The 16,925-nt window shown below is 36.5% G+C and overlaps 1 protein-coding gene across 1 annotated transcript in view; it reads right to left on the minus strand.

Moving 5' to 3' along the window:
* Positions 1–16,925, minus strand: part of smarca2 (SWI/SNF related, matrix associated, actin dependent regulator of chromatin, subfamily a, member 2) — a 45,559-nt gene that overhangs the window by 6,011 nt on the left and 22,623 nt on the right. Inside the window, 4 exon segments of the mRNA XM_052556983.1 lie at positions 2,600–2,826; positions 10,298–10,516; positions 13,518–13,595; positions 16,403–16,630. Of these exon segments, the coding sequence (XP_052412943.1) occupies positions 2,600–2,826; positions 10,298–10,516; positions 13,518–13,595; positions 16,403–16,630 (752 nt within the window).

Consider the following 16,925-nt stretch of genomic DNA (forward strand, 5'->3'; position numbering starts at 1 on the left):
ACCAATGGCCTTAACCGTCCTTCATAAAACCTGTTTGAAAACAGTCAGCGCTAGTGACAGAAATTACATGTTTCAAGTTGAAATGCTGAAAGCACTTTCTGCTCTTTTGTTGGGGATTAGTCTTGAGAGTGTGTCACTGAGACTGAATTTCTAGTCTTTTGAGGACAAATGAGGCTATGCTTAGTTTTCACTTTATGTTACTCATCAAGTCCCACAGCATCATAAATTTGAAATAATTGCCAAGAAAGTCTGTTTCAGAAAGCTTAAATACCACCTAACTGGCATCTCTAGATGTCTTGGTTTAAACAGGGGCTAGATTAGAGAGCTTTGTCTATCATGTAAAACTACTGCCCATGTTCAGACAGCAAAATTATTATTCCACAACTGTTATGTGCTTTTAACTAGAAGACCAAAAGAGACAGCCAGCATATCAATCTGATGAATTACCTTCAATTTGTGGGATTGCAGCCTAATTGGGTGACACATCAAGCTATGGGTTTTTTCCCTGACAAGAGGCGCCTGTGTAATTCCAAATCCTCCACTCTGCTGAAATCAAACCAATGGCGAGTGTGACAAGACTTTCTCAGCTGCACCACAATTTGAGTGTCACTCTGAAGCTGATTTGAAATTCTCAGAGGGGCATGACAGTCCATTACCCAACATCCCAGTGCATTATTTATTCAGACATTCAGCCAGCTACAAATAAGAACACTGATTAACCAACAAAAAAAATTGATTAAATTAAACTTATTAATTGCCACTTAATCAATTTAATTGCAAATGTGTTCAGTTAATCATCTGATCAGTGAGGGAGAAAAATTGCCCATCATCTCACATCCCTGACACAGGTGCACCACATGCAAACAAGAAATGATTCACACACCCTTTGCTTGTAAAAGCATGGACTCGATAGACTCAGGCATAACAGTTTCACTATAAATAATGTATAAGGTAGTTGCAAATACTTTGACAGTGTGTTTAAGTACAAGAATGACCAATGACCATCGTTCAGTCTCTCTGAAAGGGTTTGATGTAAGATGTCTATGATAACTGTGACCAATATAATTGTAAACTAATGCTAAGTACTGTACTGTACTGTACTGTATGCTGCTGAACAAACACTATGTATTGTAATTTGAAGTATATAATCACCTCGATCCGTACAATCCATAACAAATTATTTATCAAAAGCGCATATTATTGCATTACAAAAAAGTGCATTATTACAATAATACAATTTCATATAGAATACTGTTCAAAAGTTGCGTGTTTTTTGTTCTGATGTTTTTGTTATAATACATATTCATAGATATTTAGATATTTGAGAGATATTCATAAAATATTTCCATTTCAAAGAAGTTCTGCTATTCTTAACTTTCTACTCAAAACATCCTGAAAAAGTATAATTGTTTCTACAAAAAATATTAAGTACCACAATCATTTTTAATACCAATACTAATAAGAATTTTACCTGAGCACCAAATGAACATTAAGGGTGCACAAAATACATCGGCCGATGATTAATGCACATCTCATCAATAAAGCCACTTATCTAATCAGCGGTAAATACAATCATGTGTGTGATTTCACACAGAGCAGCTGTAACTACATGGAGCCGTTGTTAACTGACAAGCTGCACAAATCCAAGCTGATAATGAACGTGGATTTGTAGTGTAGCTAGTGTGTAATAACAGCTGCTCTATGTGAAATCACGCACCTGATGATATTAACCGATGATTAGATAACCGGCTTAACTGACGAGATGCGCATTAATCATTGGCCAATATATATCGTGCACCCCTATGTAACACTGTGACTAAAGCACTTCACATTTTAAAATAGATTAAAACAAAAAACAGTTATTACAAACTGTAATACATATTTCACAAGTTACAGTTTTTTCTGCATTTTTCATCAAATAAATGTAGCCTTGTTGATCATGAGAAACATATTTCAAAAACATTTTAAATAATCTCACCAACCTTAAAAAAACTGAAAAAAATTGCATTCATAGTGAAAAAAATAAAAATTTTAGTATATTTGCTTAAATTTGTAGATTATAAATAGCTTTGTGAATACATTTAGCATTTTTAATGTTAATGATTAACTGATTGTTAATTTGAAATCACAATCGGTTACGGACATTCTTGAGAATTGGAATATATTCATTTTCAATCGTTAACAGTTATGTTCGGTGAACAAATCAACTGAAAAGACCACTATATATGTAAAACACCATGCAGGATTTTTTTTAGCTGGCTGAAATTAGATTTGACAATGCCTACATCCTACATGACTGCCCTCACTTACTTCACCTCATATTAATTCTGGATGAGGAGTCATTCCACATGGAATATCCTGAATACAGTAACAGTGCCTGTCAACATACTATTTGTCTATCACCACATTGTGAATTCCTGGAACATATGAAAACAGTATGTTTAGCACAAAGCCACTGAGAGTTCAACGGTACATAATTACATTCCAGATATTCCAGGTCACTTAACTACACATGAGCGGCCAGTTCAAAGTGTCACCTACAACAACACAGAAGGTTGAGGAATGGGTACGCACTATGAGCCATTCGTGGAAGTTTAACAGCACTTATGCATCTCTGTAATTGATGACTGTCTCAATGATGGCATTCATCTGTTTTGTGAGTTTGGGTGGATTTGGGGAGAGCTTCTCTGCTGGAGGACGTCCCCTTCTCTTCTTGGCTTTGTCAGCGTCCTCACGCCTCATGTCTTTGTCCACATGTCTCCTACGTTTGCGCCTCTTCAGCCGTATTTCCTCCTCAATTTTTTCCAGGTTGCCATCCTCTATAGCCTGCCAGAGGTCATGTTCAACAGTTAAGGTGACATTGGGTGGATAACGATGTAAAGAAACTGACTATGGGCCCTGAGTATGGAGCCGTTTAGACTTTCATCAGTCTCACAAACTGACATGACTGAGATCAGCATTTGTGCACAACTGCTCTTAATTAAATCCATCTGTCTGGTATCTCTTTTCCATCCTGCCTTCAATGAATATACTGTATGGTTCACTGCTTTTGTGCTGTTGAGTTTGGCGTAATGCCTGCCCCTGCTGTGAAGCAGAAGTATACAAGTGGTCCTGCTGAGTCATATGTGCACAGTAAGACTTTAAAACTCACAATATGCCCCAAAACATTTGCAATTCCACTACGAATGAGCGAGACTCCAGAGTAAAACCATCAATCTCCGTTTTTGCGCTTCTCTAAGATTTGCTGTAAAACTCAATGGCCAGTTATCACAATACAGAAGACCTGATCCTCAGAGCAAAGTAAATCAACACACCTGTTATGCAGCTGAGCCAGAGCCCTCATTTGAGCATAATGTGTGTACGCACAGAGCCAGAACAATGAACAAATAAACAGACCCTAAAGAGTATCCACTTTTGAAACCAAAACTCGCACATAAAAACAAATGAATGCGAGAGTTTCAGTGGTGCAATTTTGATTTTGGCTCTCTACCAAGACATTATGCAAGAGGGTCCTGGCCTATACCCAACCTAACAGTGCATATTGTGGAGAAATTCCCAAATTAAATAACTAAAACAATCAGTTTTGAGTTTGTACTTGATTTAAAAAAAAAAAAAAATCCTGTTTTAAGATACATAAAATGCACGTATTATGCATGCTTTTTAGCACTACACAGATTTTGTGCATTATCCACCAGGTCAGCACAGGGGGTACACATCATGTCTGAGATCCTGGGTTCAAATACCGGCTGTCTGCAGGGACACCTCTGGCTGTGTTTTAGTAACGCTGAGCCAATAATGGATAACCCCCTTCTCTATCACCTCAACCGTTGTCATGGTGAGGTCACACCTGTGGGTACAGAACTAATCTGAGGGGAAAAAAAGGGTGTGCTCGTGACATTATGTGATACTGGGGGTGCAGACTTCAAAATCACAGACTGTGTGGGTATAATCTATAAATTGTCGAAACAAGACAGAGAAATAAACATACATTTATAGTATTGGAACAAAACCGTATTATTGTGAAATCTCATAAAAATTTAAAATAACCTCTATATTTAAAATTGTCATTTATAAATGTTTAGTTTTCAGCAGCCATTACTTAAAGGAGTCATGAAGTGAGAAACCAAAATCCTCTTGATCTTTCGACATATAATATAATATGTCACTGTACTATAAAAACAGAACTCAAAACTTTCTTGTTATTCTAAAATCAGCATATATTAAAGGCAGTCTGACAAAATGACAGCTTAAGGAATGTTCTACTCCAGGGATTGGCAACCTACGGCACACATGCCAAAGGTGGCATGCAGAGGGATAATCCCTGGCACGCGAGCAATAGAGAAAACTGCATACTGACGTACATTTTGAGTTAATAACTTAACATAGTCACACAGCCTGTTAGGAGCTATAAATATAGGGATGCGTGTGTGACGGCGGCACATACTAGGCACTTCAGATCAAAGATCAGATCAGCGGTCTAACAGTGCTTGTCAATGTCAAAATGATTGAGAAGGCCAATCAAATCAAAGTAGGCATGGTTTAATGTTCACAGAAGCAGAGTGGGAAGCCTCAGTTTAACGATAAAGAGAACGAGGTAAGAGCGAGGTAATCATTTAATATTAGTCAACTTACATTTTACATTTTATCGATACAGATCATTTTTGGTGCAAAAAAAAAAAAAAAATTCCAGGTTGAGCCATATGATGTGATTTATTTTCTTCTGCCCACCAGGCCTTGTGATGCTTAAATGTGTCTTGTCTTCCCTCTTTCTTTCTCTCTTTTCTCCAAATGTTCGCTGTTCTTGAAATATGATCATATATCTCATCACGTTTTCATGACCAATTGAAACTGAAATTAACCGATGCCAATGAAGTTCCAAACCTTGCAGTTAAAGGTGAGACGTGACAAGTTCTTAAGTATGGTGTCTCATACTCTGAATTTGTGCACTGCATTTCACCCATCCAAGTGCACGCACACACACACATCAGTGTGTAGTGAACAAACAAGCACACCTGGAGCAGTGGGCAGCTGTTTTTGCTGCGGCGCCTGGGGATCTGTTGGGGGTACAGTTCCTTGTCTCACCTCAATCGTAGTATTAAAGGTGAAAGAGAGTGCTTTGGCCATTCACTCCCCCCACCTACAATTCCTGCCTGTACCAAGACTTGAACCCAGGACCTTGGGGTTATAAGTTGGACTCTCTAAACATTAGGCTAGAGTGCCCCATTAACATTTTGAACATAATTTTTTTTTTTTAATACTGAAAGCTGAGTGGTGCGTAAGGCATCATATCAAAGTCCCTCAAAAGAAAACCTTTTTATGCATCAATTTGATCCCTGTATGTGGGCAAGAACAAAACATTGAGAACAGTGAAAGCGCTCAAAGTAACATGTACTTCTCCTTTGACTTGCCCACACTTGGCTACAGTATTGCACTGGAGATGCATTAAAAGAGTTCCAATTGGTTTATTCCTATTAGTGGTTGGGTCAAGAATGCTTATTACCATAAAGTTATCTTTTCTCAGCTTTGCTGAATCACTGGAGACACCCACGTCATCTTACTGTAGCCTCAAGTGTCCATTTCACACTGAAAACTAATGACTAATGGCTGTCAGTGTGAATGACCCCTTTTCAGCAGCAGAAGCACTATGGGTGACTGACCTTTCTTTTGAACACACATACACATATACACAACACACATAATGTACATACATATACACTATTTAGATTTTATATCGCACAAGGCAAGGACAGATTTTAGGCTGATGGAAAATGCCCTAGACTGATACGTAATCTCTCACACCTCGCCACAGGCTTCATTCTCCCAACACAGTTGACTGTTTGCTAAACTCTGTGCAGTCAAGCGTCAAAATCAATTTATTGAGCCATTGAGCTTTGCGATGGGGAGATGGTTCGTCATAATTTCCTCTGTAAAAGCAATCTTGGAGAATGATTTGAAGCACAAGTTACAAAAGAAACCATTTTTGTGTGTGGAGACTTATTACAAAGTAGAGTTGTGTCGATAGACGATATATCATGAATCGACGATAGCCAGAGATATCGCCTGTGGCTGATGCACCTGATAATAGCAAGACAATTATTATTATTAGTAGTAGTATTATTACTAGCCTAATAATAATAATAATAATAATAATAATATCTAATAAATGTAAGGTCTTATTTGTACCATTATATCTCTTTTTCTGTGTTTTACAGTGTTGCGCATTATAACCAATCACACACGATTATGTTGAGCTTATGAATGCAATGGCTAATCAGAGGTGCAAATGAGTCATCGCAGAAACAGTTGAGATTTGTTGTTCAGCGCACACTAAGTGAATTCTGACTGGCGAACTCTCTCATCATAAACAAAGTGCAGATGTACGTGCAATGTAAGTACAAAAGATTCACTGATTATAATGGAAGTGTAGACTGAGTCAGTGATGATGTTCTTTGGTAATGGAAATATTCTTTGCTCGTTTTCTTTAGCTGCTTTTTGAAGGAAATGTAACCATTAAATGGGTGTAACGAGACACTTATCCCATGAGACGAGACAAGACAAGAAACTGGGTTCAAGAGAATGAGATGAGACAAGATTTTTACACCTTTTTTTTTTAAAGAAATCCTCAATGAGGAAATATATTTAACTCAAAAACACAAAACGCTAAGAAGTAAGTGCATTTTGAACTCAACTTGCTCTTTATGAAATAAAATATCTATTTTATTAAATTTTATGCTTTAATGTTTCTGTATTCGGTTAAATTTTTCTAGACTCATTTTAAATAGTTAAATGAAATTGTATCAATTAAAAAGCATGTCTAATTAATTAAAACCATGAAACTTTCAAATAAATTTATCAAAAGTTTAACAAAAATGAAATTTTTAAGGCCCTATGAAATGTTTTAATTTTTCTCATGATATATATATATATATATATATATATATATTATAATGTTTGTTTAATTTTAGTAGTAGTAGTAATAGTACACAATAACAAGTACATTAACATTCGCAGTAACATTGATTTATTGAATAATTAAGTAAATATAATTCTTTGATTTACCTTCGTAAAGAAATCTCATTGTTCTCTGCTGTCTTTTCCGACGACATCTTTACCTGTGTCGGCCACCGTAGCTTCTCTGAAGGGAGGTACTGAGCTGGGGACTGAGGCGTTGGTCACCGATAGATGCCGCTAAAAATTACACAAAGCACCTTTAAAAGTGACAGGCAGAACATGCAGCATTCATATTTAAATTGACTTTTGCTGCTTAATATTTACAGATACCAGTCCATATCATAATTTGATTTAAGCGTAATGACCTACTTTTGATTCATTAAAAATTTGACTAATTCCATGACATCCCTGATGTGAATTCTGTTTTTATGATTCGATAAAGACTACACTGTATAATTTTCCCGCTTATGCGGCCACTTGCCTGATTTGAACATAAAATATCTTACATACAACTACTGATGAACAAGCCAGTGTGATGTAAATATATCTGAAAGGTGTGCACAAGGATACCGTCACATTCCTGTGAGACCAGTCAGATCTCGCGAGATCTTGTCACACCCCTAAAGCATTATATTGTTAACTTATAATGTTTTATTGAATTTTCATCACGTTAAATACAAATGTTTAATATAATATTATGTTAAAATTTAACATGTTAAATACAAATTTAACAGGGTGATATGGCCGGCAGTCATATGATGACACTATACTGTCAACAAGCACCTCATACAGATGAGATGTTAAGCCGAGGTCCTGGTCATTAATAATCACAAGATGTCTTTTGAAAAGAGAAGAGGTGTGGCCTCTGCATCCTGGCCAAATTTCCCCATTGGTCTCTGACCATCATGGTCTCTTAACAATCCCCATATCTACTGATTGACTTCATCACCCTATCTCCTCTCCAACGATAAGCTGGTGTATGGTGGGCATTCTGGAGCACTATGGCTGCCTTCGCATGATCCAGCTGGATGCTGCACACTGGTGGTGGATGAGGAGATACTAGTGGTCGACCGATATATCGGCCCATGTTTGGCATTTATCAAATATCGGTATCAGCCGATACGTTTTTCTGCTTGGCCGATGTGTTTGACTTTTATTTGGACAGCGTGCACACAAGTGCTCACATTCTCCCTCTTATTTAAACATTAACATTTCTATCTAATACGGATAGAAGTTTTCCTAATAATCAGATAGAACGGTTAAACCAAGGAAGTAATGTATACAGAAAGTATTATAACAATTGCTTTTATATTATTAGTAATAAAAAGGCAAACATTATAATACTGTCTCGTTTGCCATCAGGATTAAGCGAATATGAGACACAGTGAGACACCAAGTAAGATTATTTTCAAGGCCCAAATCACCTGTCAAGCCACAATAAAAGCAAGGTGGTTCTGATAGCTTTAATCAAAGTCTTTTTCCATTCCATAAAACTAACAGACCCCACATTGTTGCTCCAAAATATCTGACTGCCATGTGTCGAACTTTCTTCCTCTCTCAGTATACTTTTACTCCTCAGTGGCTCTCTGTTTACAAGGAACTGGCTGCACATATAATTACCTCCCTTGCTGCTTTACACCTTCAACCTCTGTGCTCGAATACAGTTTTTCTCTTGTTAACTTCCAGCCTAACCCTGTAGCAGACGAACCCTCACCAAAGAACAACCGCAGTGCCCTAAGGAAACAGTTTCAGCACTTATTATTGACCGGAACAATCCACTGGGTAGCTTTGAAATAGTTTAGGAGGACTGTACTGAGACTGGTTTGCAGAAGAAAATGACAGAGGAAGAAGCTTGTTAGAGTAAGGGACAGTCAATTTGTGTCTGGATGGCAAATAAGAAAATAAGCTATTTGGGATTGGGAGATTCAGTGTAATGCAGTTGGGTTCATTGATCGAGTTGAATTGTCACACAGAGACAAGAGCTGTATTTGTCCTGGCTGTTGTGTTGTTGTCTTGGAAATCACATGATGGTGAGGATAAGTTGAGGAAAAAAGATGAGCAGACTGAGAATATAATAGACACTGTTTGCTATGCTTCAAACCTTTTCCAACCCACTTAATACATAATTTACAGAATGCAACCAAAATCCTTTACAGAACATGAAAAACTTGCAGAGGAATCTTGTGGCTATATAATGTGCAATCATTAGAAGTAAGGAAAATATATATACATTAATTCTTCAACACTATCTTGAGTAAAATTTTGATGTTTTCTTTTTTTGAGTTTTGATTTTGATTCTTTTTTTTTTTTACGTCAAACATTTATATTGCAAAACTACATATTTCTACAGATTTAAACAACAATTTTCTAACTTAATTTTAACTCCAGTGATGTCAAACCTCTAAGAACCTATTTACTGAACAAGTGTTGAAACTGGTAGTTCCATGAATCTCTCCTCACTGAGACTGAAGCTGCAACCTCAGCCAGCACATATTGGCTCTGCTCTGATTCGTATGGACTTTTATACTGAAATTTGATTCGTACTCTCAACTGATCAAAACATACAATAAAGCCAGTGACTTGAAAACCCCACCAAAAACTGATCACTGTTATATCTAAGTCTGGTTCTCTAGGTCCTAAAACCTTTGCCATATATTTAGTCTCAGACAGAAGATCACTTCACTCTTATTGGTAGCTGACAGTCAAATTAACCAAAATATCTTATAAATTAATATTCAAAGAACAGGGGCTTTGTACATTTTATAAATGATGGCTGTCCCAGCTATGCAGAAATCTGCTGAGCTTTCTGTTCATGATGCCAATGTAAGTGTTGCATAGCCCAGCTTATGACACTCACTTTAATAAGACAGATACTAATAGCTCTACAATTGTATGATCATTGTCTACACTTCATTAGTTTACTGCTTCATTTCAGTTCTTACGGTCAAGTTAATGCTTCTGAGTCTGTACCAGTGTGGTTAAATCAGAAGAAGAACTTCAGCAAAAATTTGTCGAAACTAAAACTGAATTAAAAGCTAAGCACAAAAATCATAATATTAATGAACACTATTATTGTATATAAATAATAGGTAAACACTTATCAGCACTGAACCTTAAGTAAAGTAACTTAACAACTTGAACATGGCAAATTGGAAACACTCATCACTGTCATCACTGTGCGCCTTCATGCAGAATAAAAAAAGAGACCATTAGAAAGATCGCAAGACTACCTGTTGTTACGGTAACAAGAGCTCTCAACATATGGATGGGATTATGTTTAAGAATGACACATGGAATAATGTTTGTCATGGACTATAATGAGCTAAATATAACACAAGCAGCATACCCTCAGCCACTGCTTTTCCGTCAATGCGTCGCTGTAGTCGACATCTCTGCGGTGTCGAGAACCACGGCCGAAAATCTTTTCCCCCTCCTCCTCGCAGGTAAGCCGCTCCACCTCAGCATCATCCTTCAGGATCCATGATGGCAGCTCATCCTCTTCCATTAGCTGAGGTTTACGCCTAGGGTTGCGTGCATCCTCTTGACGGTGGTCTAAATCCATGCGCTAAAAGTGCTGTTAATGGATTACTTACATTTGAAAGTAACTGATAACCAGTGGTGGAAAGAGTACTGAAAATTTGTACTTAAGTACAAGTACTGTTACATTGATGAAAAAATACTCAATTACAAGTAAAAGTACTGCTGTCAAAATAGTACTTAAGTAAAAGTAAAAAGTACTCCTCTCAAAAAGTACTCAGAGTACAAGTTACTAGTTACTTTTTAGCTGGCGATATTTAGTTACCAAAAAATATTCATATCAAAGATCTATGTGGATGGATAATAGCAACTTTGAACAAAACCCACTTTTATCTTATTGGCAAAGCATGTTAATTAGTGGTCATGATACTAACTTCAATATCTGGTTGGATAGGAGTGGTTAAAGGGGTCCTATTATGCACTTTTACAATTACTTGAATTTGTTTTGGGGGTGTACTAGAACATGCTCTCATGCTTGGTGGTTCGAAAAACATTATTTGTCACATAATTTACATTATTACAATACCTTTCTCGACAGCTTGGCACAAATGTCTCGATTAGTTCCGGGTTTGATGAAGACCTGCCTTCCGAAAAGCAAAATGTGTTGTGATTGGTTAGCTGTCCCAGTGTGTTGTGATTGGTGAACAGCTCAGATGGTGTTTCAGTACTGCCCGCCCCTTGCCAAAGCAGCAAGTTCCCTCTGATAAGGATGGCATCAATATTGCCATATCAATTTGATATTGTATTGGAAAACAACACTGCAGTCCAAACAAGCTGTTTATTGTAGTTCTTGACAAGGGATTTAATTTTTTTTTTTTTAATATCTCTCTTTGGAGTGGACTTTGAGATTTGTAACTTTGTAGATCTTTGTTATGCCCAAACATACACACTACACACTGACTAAAATTCAAAAAGTGAAAAAGCATAATAGGACCCCATTAAGAATATCTGCTTGTTACGTCTGACATAATCCTTCACCACTTCTGGGACCTAATGCTCTGCCAGACGCCCCCCAAAAAACAACAAACTGATTCAGCTAAAATATTAGTGTCTGAAACACTGTGAGCACGGAGACTGTAGAGTGCACAGCAAATTACGCGTAGCTTAAATATGTAATATTAATGAAATAGTGTAATAAATGAGTGCAAAGATAGTATTCTCAAGTGAAATGAGTAGAGGCTTGGACCCGGAAACAGCAGTCCTAACGTCATACTTAACAAGAGGATTCTCCCAGGCCATCAAACTGACTCCATCAAAGCAAGAACACCATTCCAGAGCCGGAAGCGACGGCAGACTATTTTTTTTCCCAGTGTATTGACTTGCATGGTTCAACTATTTGCTGCAAGACTAGTACTGTGCACTAAAAAAGCTATTTTTGATTTCATGATGTACAATCATTTTCAATACCATTGGCAAAACTACCACATACTGTATACTGCCATATACCTGTAGATTTTTTTTTTTTGTCCATCCATTTTTTCAAGGCACTCATTATTTCAAGCTTCGAAATTGGTTTAATCCAAGTCTTCTAAAAAGACACATTCACTTTATATAATAAATATATATTACATAGGCTTTTATTTACAAATAAATATTAAGCCCCCAATTACCATTACAAAAATCTCAAAACCTTTGCTCATTCTGTGTATTTGTGTCGTTAAAATAGGGTAACTTACAGCACAAGGAAGCTTGATTTCAAATTTGATTTTAAACTGAATTGAATTTACAAAAAAAAAAAAAAAAGACAGTCAGTAATAAACTTATAAAACAAATGACCTCAATTCAGTTTGAGGTATTAAAAAAATATGACCACACTGAATTTTTACAAGCACAGATTTAAGAGCCATATACAATATGTTAGGACTATTTATGTAGATAAATAGAACATCAGATGGCTTTGACCTGCAATGACTGCAAAATGTATTGATGCAGTAGACAGGATATTTATATGTACAAATCAGACAAAAATCCCATTCCAAAACATTTCTATCATAAATTTACATTGTAAAGAAATTAAAGTTCCATCTTTGATTGTTGAAAGACTTTCTGATGCATTTCATTTACAACCAAAAACATTTCTTGAAGGATTTTCATCGGTCAGGCGTGGATCTATTCTGAATTGTTGAAAACTTTTGACAAACTTTAATCCAGGAGCAAAGAGAAATAATTTCTACTTTAAAAGCACGGAGAGATCGCGACTGCACAGAAGCAGTTCATTTGTATATTAGGCCTATTTGAGAGCTCGCATCCAGTTTTCTGCGATTACATGACAGTGTTCTCATGTTACAATAAAGCGCTCGCCACATTTGCGCAGGAATTATAATAATAATGCGGAATACCTGCAATCCCGCGCAGACATTCAGACTGTAAGTGACAGGAAACGGATGCGTGTCAAACTCACTCGGAGAGGAGAGAGACACGCAGATTGTATCGGTATATATTCAGATACGGTGGAAAATGAGTAATGGAACCGTGTCAGATATTTCAGTATCGGTATCAAAATATAGATATTTATGATAACACTACCATGTAGTTTGTTTCTCCAAGCTCTGAGTCCATAGATGACGCTGAGCTCCATCTATGTCTGATCACCCGCTGCAGCGGCGCTGTTCCCGGTTCAGATATCAGCGCTTTGATTGGTCCGTTTATGATCGGATATCTTTATTGGCTACTGAAGTGCCTTCAAAAATTTGAATATCAATTCAAATTGTGGGCGTACTCAGTAACGAACTATGATTTAAAAGTAACGAAGTAGATTATTTTGCTGAATTTGTACTTAAGTACAAGTAAAAGTACAGCTTTAAAAATATACTCAAAAAAGTACAAGTTCCCGAAAAAACTACTTAAGTACAGTAACGTGAGTAGTTGTAATTCGTTACTTCCCACCACTGCTGATAACTTCCTGTTCTACTTCTAAATGGATTCAAAATGCACTAATTCACAAAAACACGTGGCTTTCTTTTCAAAGAGATGGCAATTACTGTCAATCACCTGTAAAAGTAGCAAAATTTGTGCAATTTCAGTCTTACCATGAAAAGCTCAAATTCGCCCTCATTACGAGCAATCATTTGATTGAGAGTTTCATCATCTGGAACTTCATCTTCCTCCTGGTATCACACACACATATGCCAACAAACATAATTAAGACACATTTATTTTGCAAGTAACTAGCATTTTCAAACCTGGCATTTTTAAATTAACATCTCACATGGGTGCCTTGCTTTTTCAAGTTGTAATATCACCAGAACAGGTGCTATCAGGCACCAAATAAATGCTTTATACTGTACTCGTGAGTAATTCAGCTCAAAATTAACTGCACTCTGGCTACTCTGCCAAAAAAAATTGCATGCCTTTCCTTCAGCCTTTGTCACAGTCAAAATAAATAGAAAAACAGACTTCGCCCTCTGCTGAATGGCATTCTCTTATGGGTCAAAGCTTAAAAATTTATGCCGGTGATAAACTGTAATTTGTTGAATAAATGGCAGTGACATTATAATGGAACAGGCCATGAATGATGAAATGATTCATAGAAAGAAAATCAATTAATCTACAAATCGCAATTTTATTCTTTGCATGGTGCCAAAACTTAATTCTCACATAAAAGAATGTTGAAATTTTTGAAGCAGGTTTTTTTTTTTTTTTTTTTGTGGTTGTAATGGGTAAATATGTAGTAACCTGCTATTGTGTGACAATAGCTTTTTAATATCATTTTCAAGATCTTTACAAATATGTTAAGGCATGCACTCACTTCTGTGCAAACACAAGAAAACACCCTTCTCAAAAAAGATGTACGAATGAACATTAGACCCTTTTAACATTTCTGGGTTTAAATAAACTGGGTAAACTTACATAGAGGTACAGTATATAAGAGACCACAGCAAATATAATTTTCACTTTACCATTTGCACCAAAGGTCAAAGAAAATAAAAATCAGTATTGCCTTTCAATGACTTTTCAAGAATGAACAAATATAGATATATGTTTTATGGTGGCCAGAAGAGATAATGATGGTAAATTTACCATTATTCCCTCAGCAGTTGTATTACAAACACCATCACAGCAGTTTTTCATACATACATACATAATATACAGAGGGCTCACCACAAGGAGCAAGTAAGGCCAGATTAGACTTCTAAACATCTAAAAAAGACACACCACTTCTGGAAAAGCATTCTTTGAAAAGCTGAAATTAAGATCAACCTATACCAAAATAATGGGAAGAAAAAAGTATGTAGAAGGCAAGAAACAGCTCATGATCCAAGGCATACAGCATCATCTGTGAGACTTGGTGAAGCAGTGTGATGGCATGAGCATGTATGGCTTCCAGTGGCACTGGGTTAACCGGTGTTTACTGATGACGTGACAAAAAACTGAAGCAGCCAGAAGAATTCTGAAGTGTATAGGTATATACTGTCTACACAGTTTCAGTCAAATGCAGCAAAGTCGATTGGGCGGTGCTTCATAATACAAATGTACACTTGACCCAAAACATACAGTAAAAGCAACCCAGGAGTTTTTGAATGTAAAAAAGTTGAATTTTCTGCAATGGCCTGATCAGTCTCCTGATTTCAACCTGATTGAGCATGCATTTCACTTGCTGAAGACAAAACTAAAGGAAGAAAGACTGAAGTCAGCTGCAAAAAAGGGCTGGCAAAGCATCTCAAAAGAGGAAACCCAGTCTCTGATGAAATGCATGAGTATAGGAAGTTTTTGCCTGCAAAGGTTTCTCAACAAAAATTGTTGTAATTAGTAAGCATGTTATGTTATATTTTTGTTCAGCAACTTGAATTAAAGCTTAAAGTTGGCACTTCAATTTCATCTTGATTGTTTTATTGGAATTATTCCACATAAGAAAGGAATTCATATAAGTTTAGAAGGTAACACTTTAGAATAAGGTTCCATTAGTTAATGTTAGTTAACTACTTTCGTTAACATGAACTAAGCAAGAACAATCCTTCTACAGCATTTAGAAGTCTTAGTTCATGTTAATTTCAACATTTACTAATGCATTATTTAAATCAAAAGTTGTGCTTGTTAACATTAGTTAATGCACTGTGAATTACCATGAACTAACAATGAATAACTGTATTTTCATTAATTAACATTAACGAAGATGAATAAATACAGTAATACATGTATTATTCATTGTTTGTTCATGTTAATTAATACATTAACTAACATTAACTAATGGAACCTTATTCTAAAGTGTTAACGTTTAGAAAAAAAGATATGAAGGAATGATGACAAAATGTTCATATTTGGGTGAGCTATCCCCTTAATGTTTAAAACATTTTTAAAGATCGGAAAACTACTGTTATGCTGAGGCAAACAGCAATCTAATCACTAAAATCATCTCCACGAAAGACAAATCACTGCTAAGTTAAAATGCATCTGGTTGTTCAAGCCACATACAGTACATAAACTTTACTCCACACCAAACAAGTGTCCGAATACAGACGTTTGAGAGCTCCAGAATACACACACGAATGAGCAAACATGGATGCGACACACAGATGGAGAATCTGTGAAACTCCAACACGTATTGCTATGTGTGGCAAAGAAAGCATTCAACAAGTTAACCGAATCTGAAATTAACTCTGTTATATTTGCATATTTATATATTTGTGCGTGGCAATAGTAGATTGGATTTACATCAATTTTGCGAAGACACAATTACGTGGCAGAGTAATTTAAATATGCATAGCCAACTGGACCTATCTCTCAAATGACTAAGTATAAATTGGCCCAAAAATATATTCACATAAATGAGAAAAAAAAAAAAATAATCTGCCACTTTGTTGTTGGCCCTTCTTTCCAATAATTGTCACCTCAGTGCATCACTAGACACAATTAGCCAGTCTAATTCTGTCGGAGTGAAACTTTACAGCCATCTGTGTTTGTTAAAGTGACTCACCTCATTCTGTTCCTCGTGCTCCAGAATAGCCTGCAAGAAGGCTCTGTGTTTATGGCTGGAGGACTTCTGATCAAACATGCCAGCCTGAATGACTTTCTGATCAACGTTCAGTTTATACTTGGCCGCTGCTGGAATCTTCTCCTCCACACTGTTTACAGTGCACAGACGCAGTACACGTACTTCATTCTGCTGGCCGATACGATGGGCTCGGTCCTGTGCCTGCAAGTCCTGATGATTCAAATCACAGCTGTGTGATTACAAGCTTACATCAATTACAATCAAAGAGAGAGAATACTATTTAGAAGGGGCATGGGGAATTCTTTCTGACTTGTTCTTAAGATAATTAAAAAAGAAACATTTCAAATTGGCTGAAGATCACTATTCTGTGGAGGCAGATGGAGGAATAAATTTAGCTTCCTCTGTGAAAATGTGTGCGGAAAAGACCCAAACTTCAAGCGGCTGCATAAAATATAATTCATCCAACAAACACCACACATACAGTAGATAAACACATAAATTAACT

This window comes from Carassius gibelio, chromosome B5 (assembly GCF_023724105.1).
Source record: "Carassius gibelio isolate Cgi1373 ecotype wild population from Czech Republic chromosome B5, carGib1.2-hapl.c, whole genome shotgun sequence".
Classification (NCBI taxonomy): Eukaryota; Metazoa; Chordata; class Actinopteri; order Cypriniformes; family Cyprinidae; genus Carassius; species Carassius gibelio.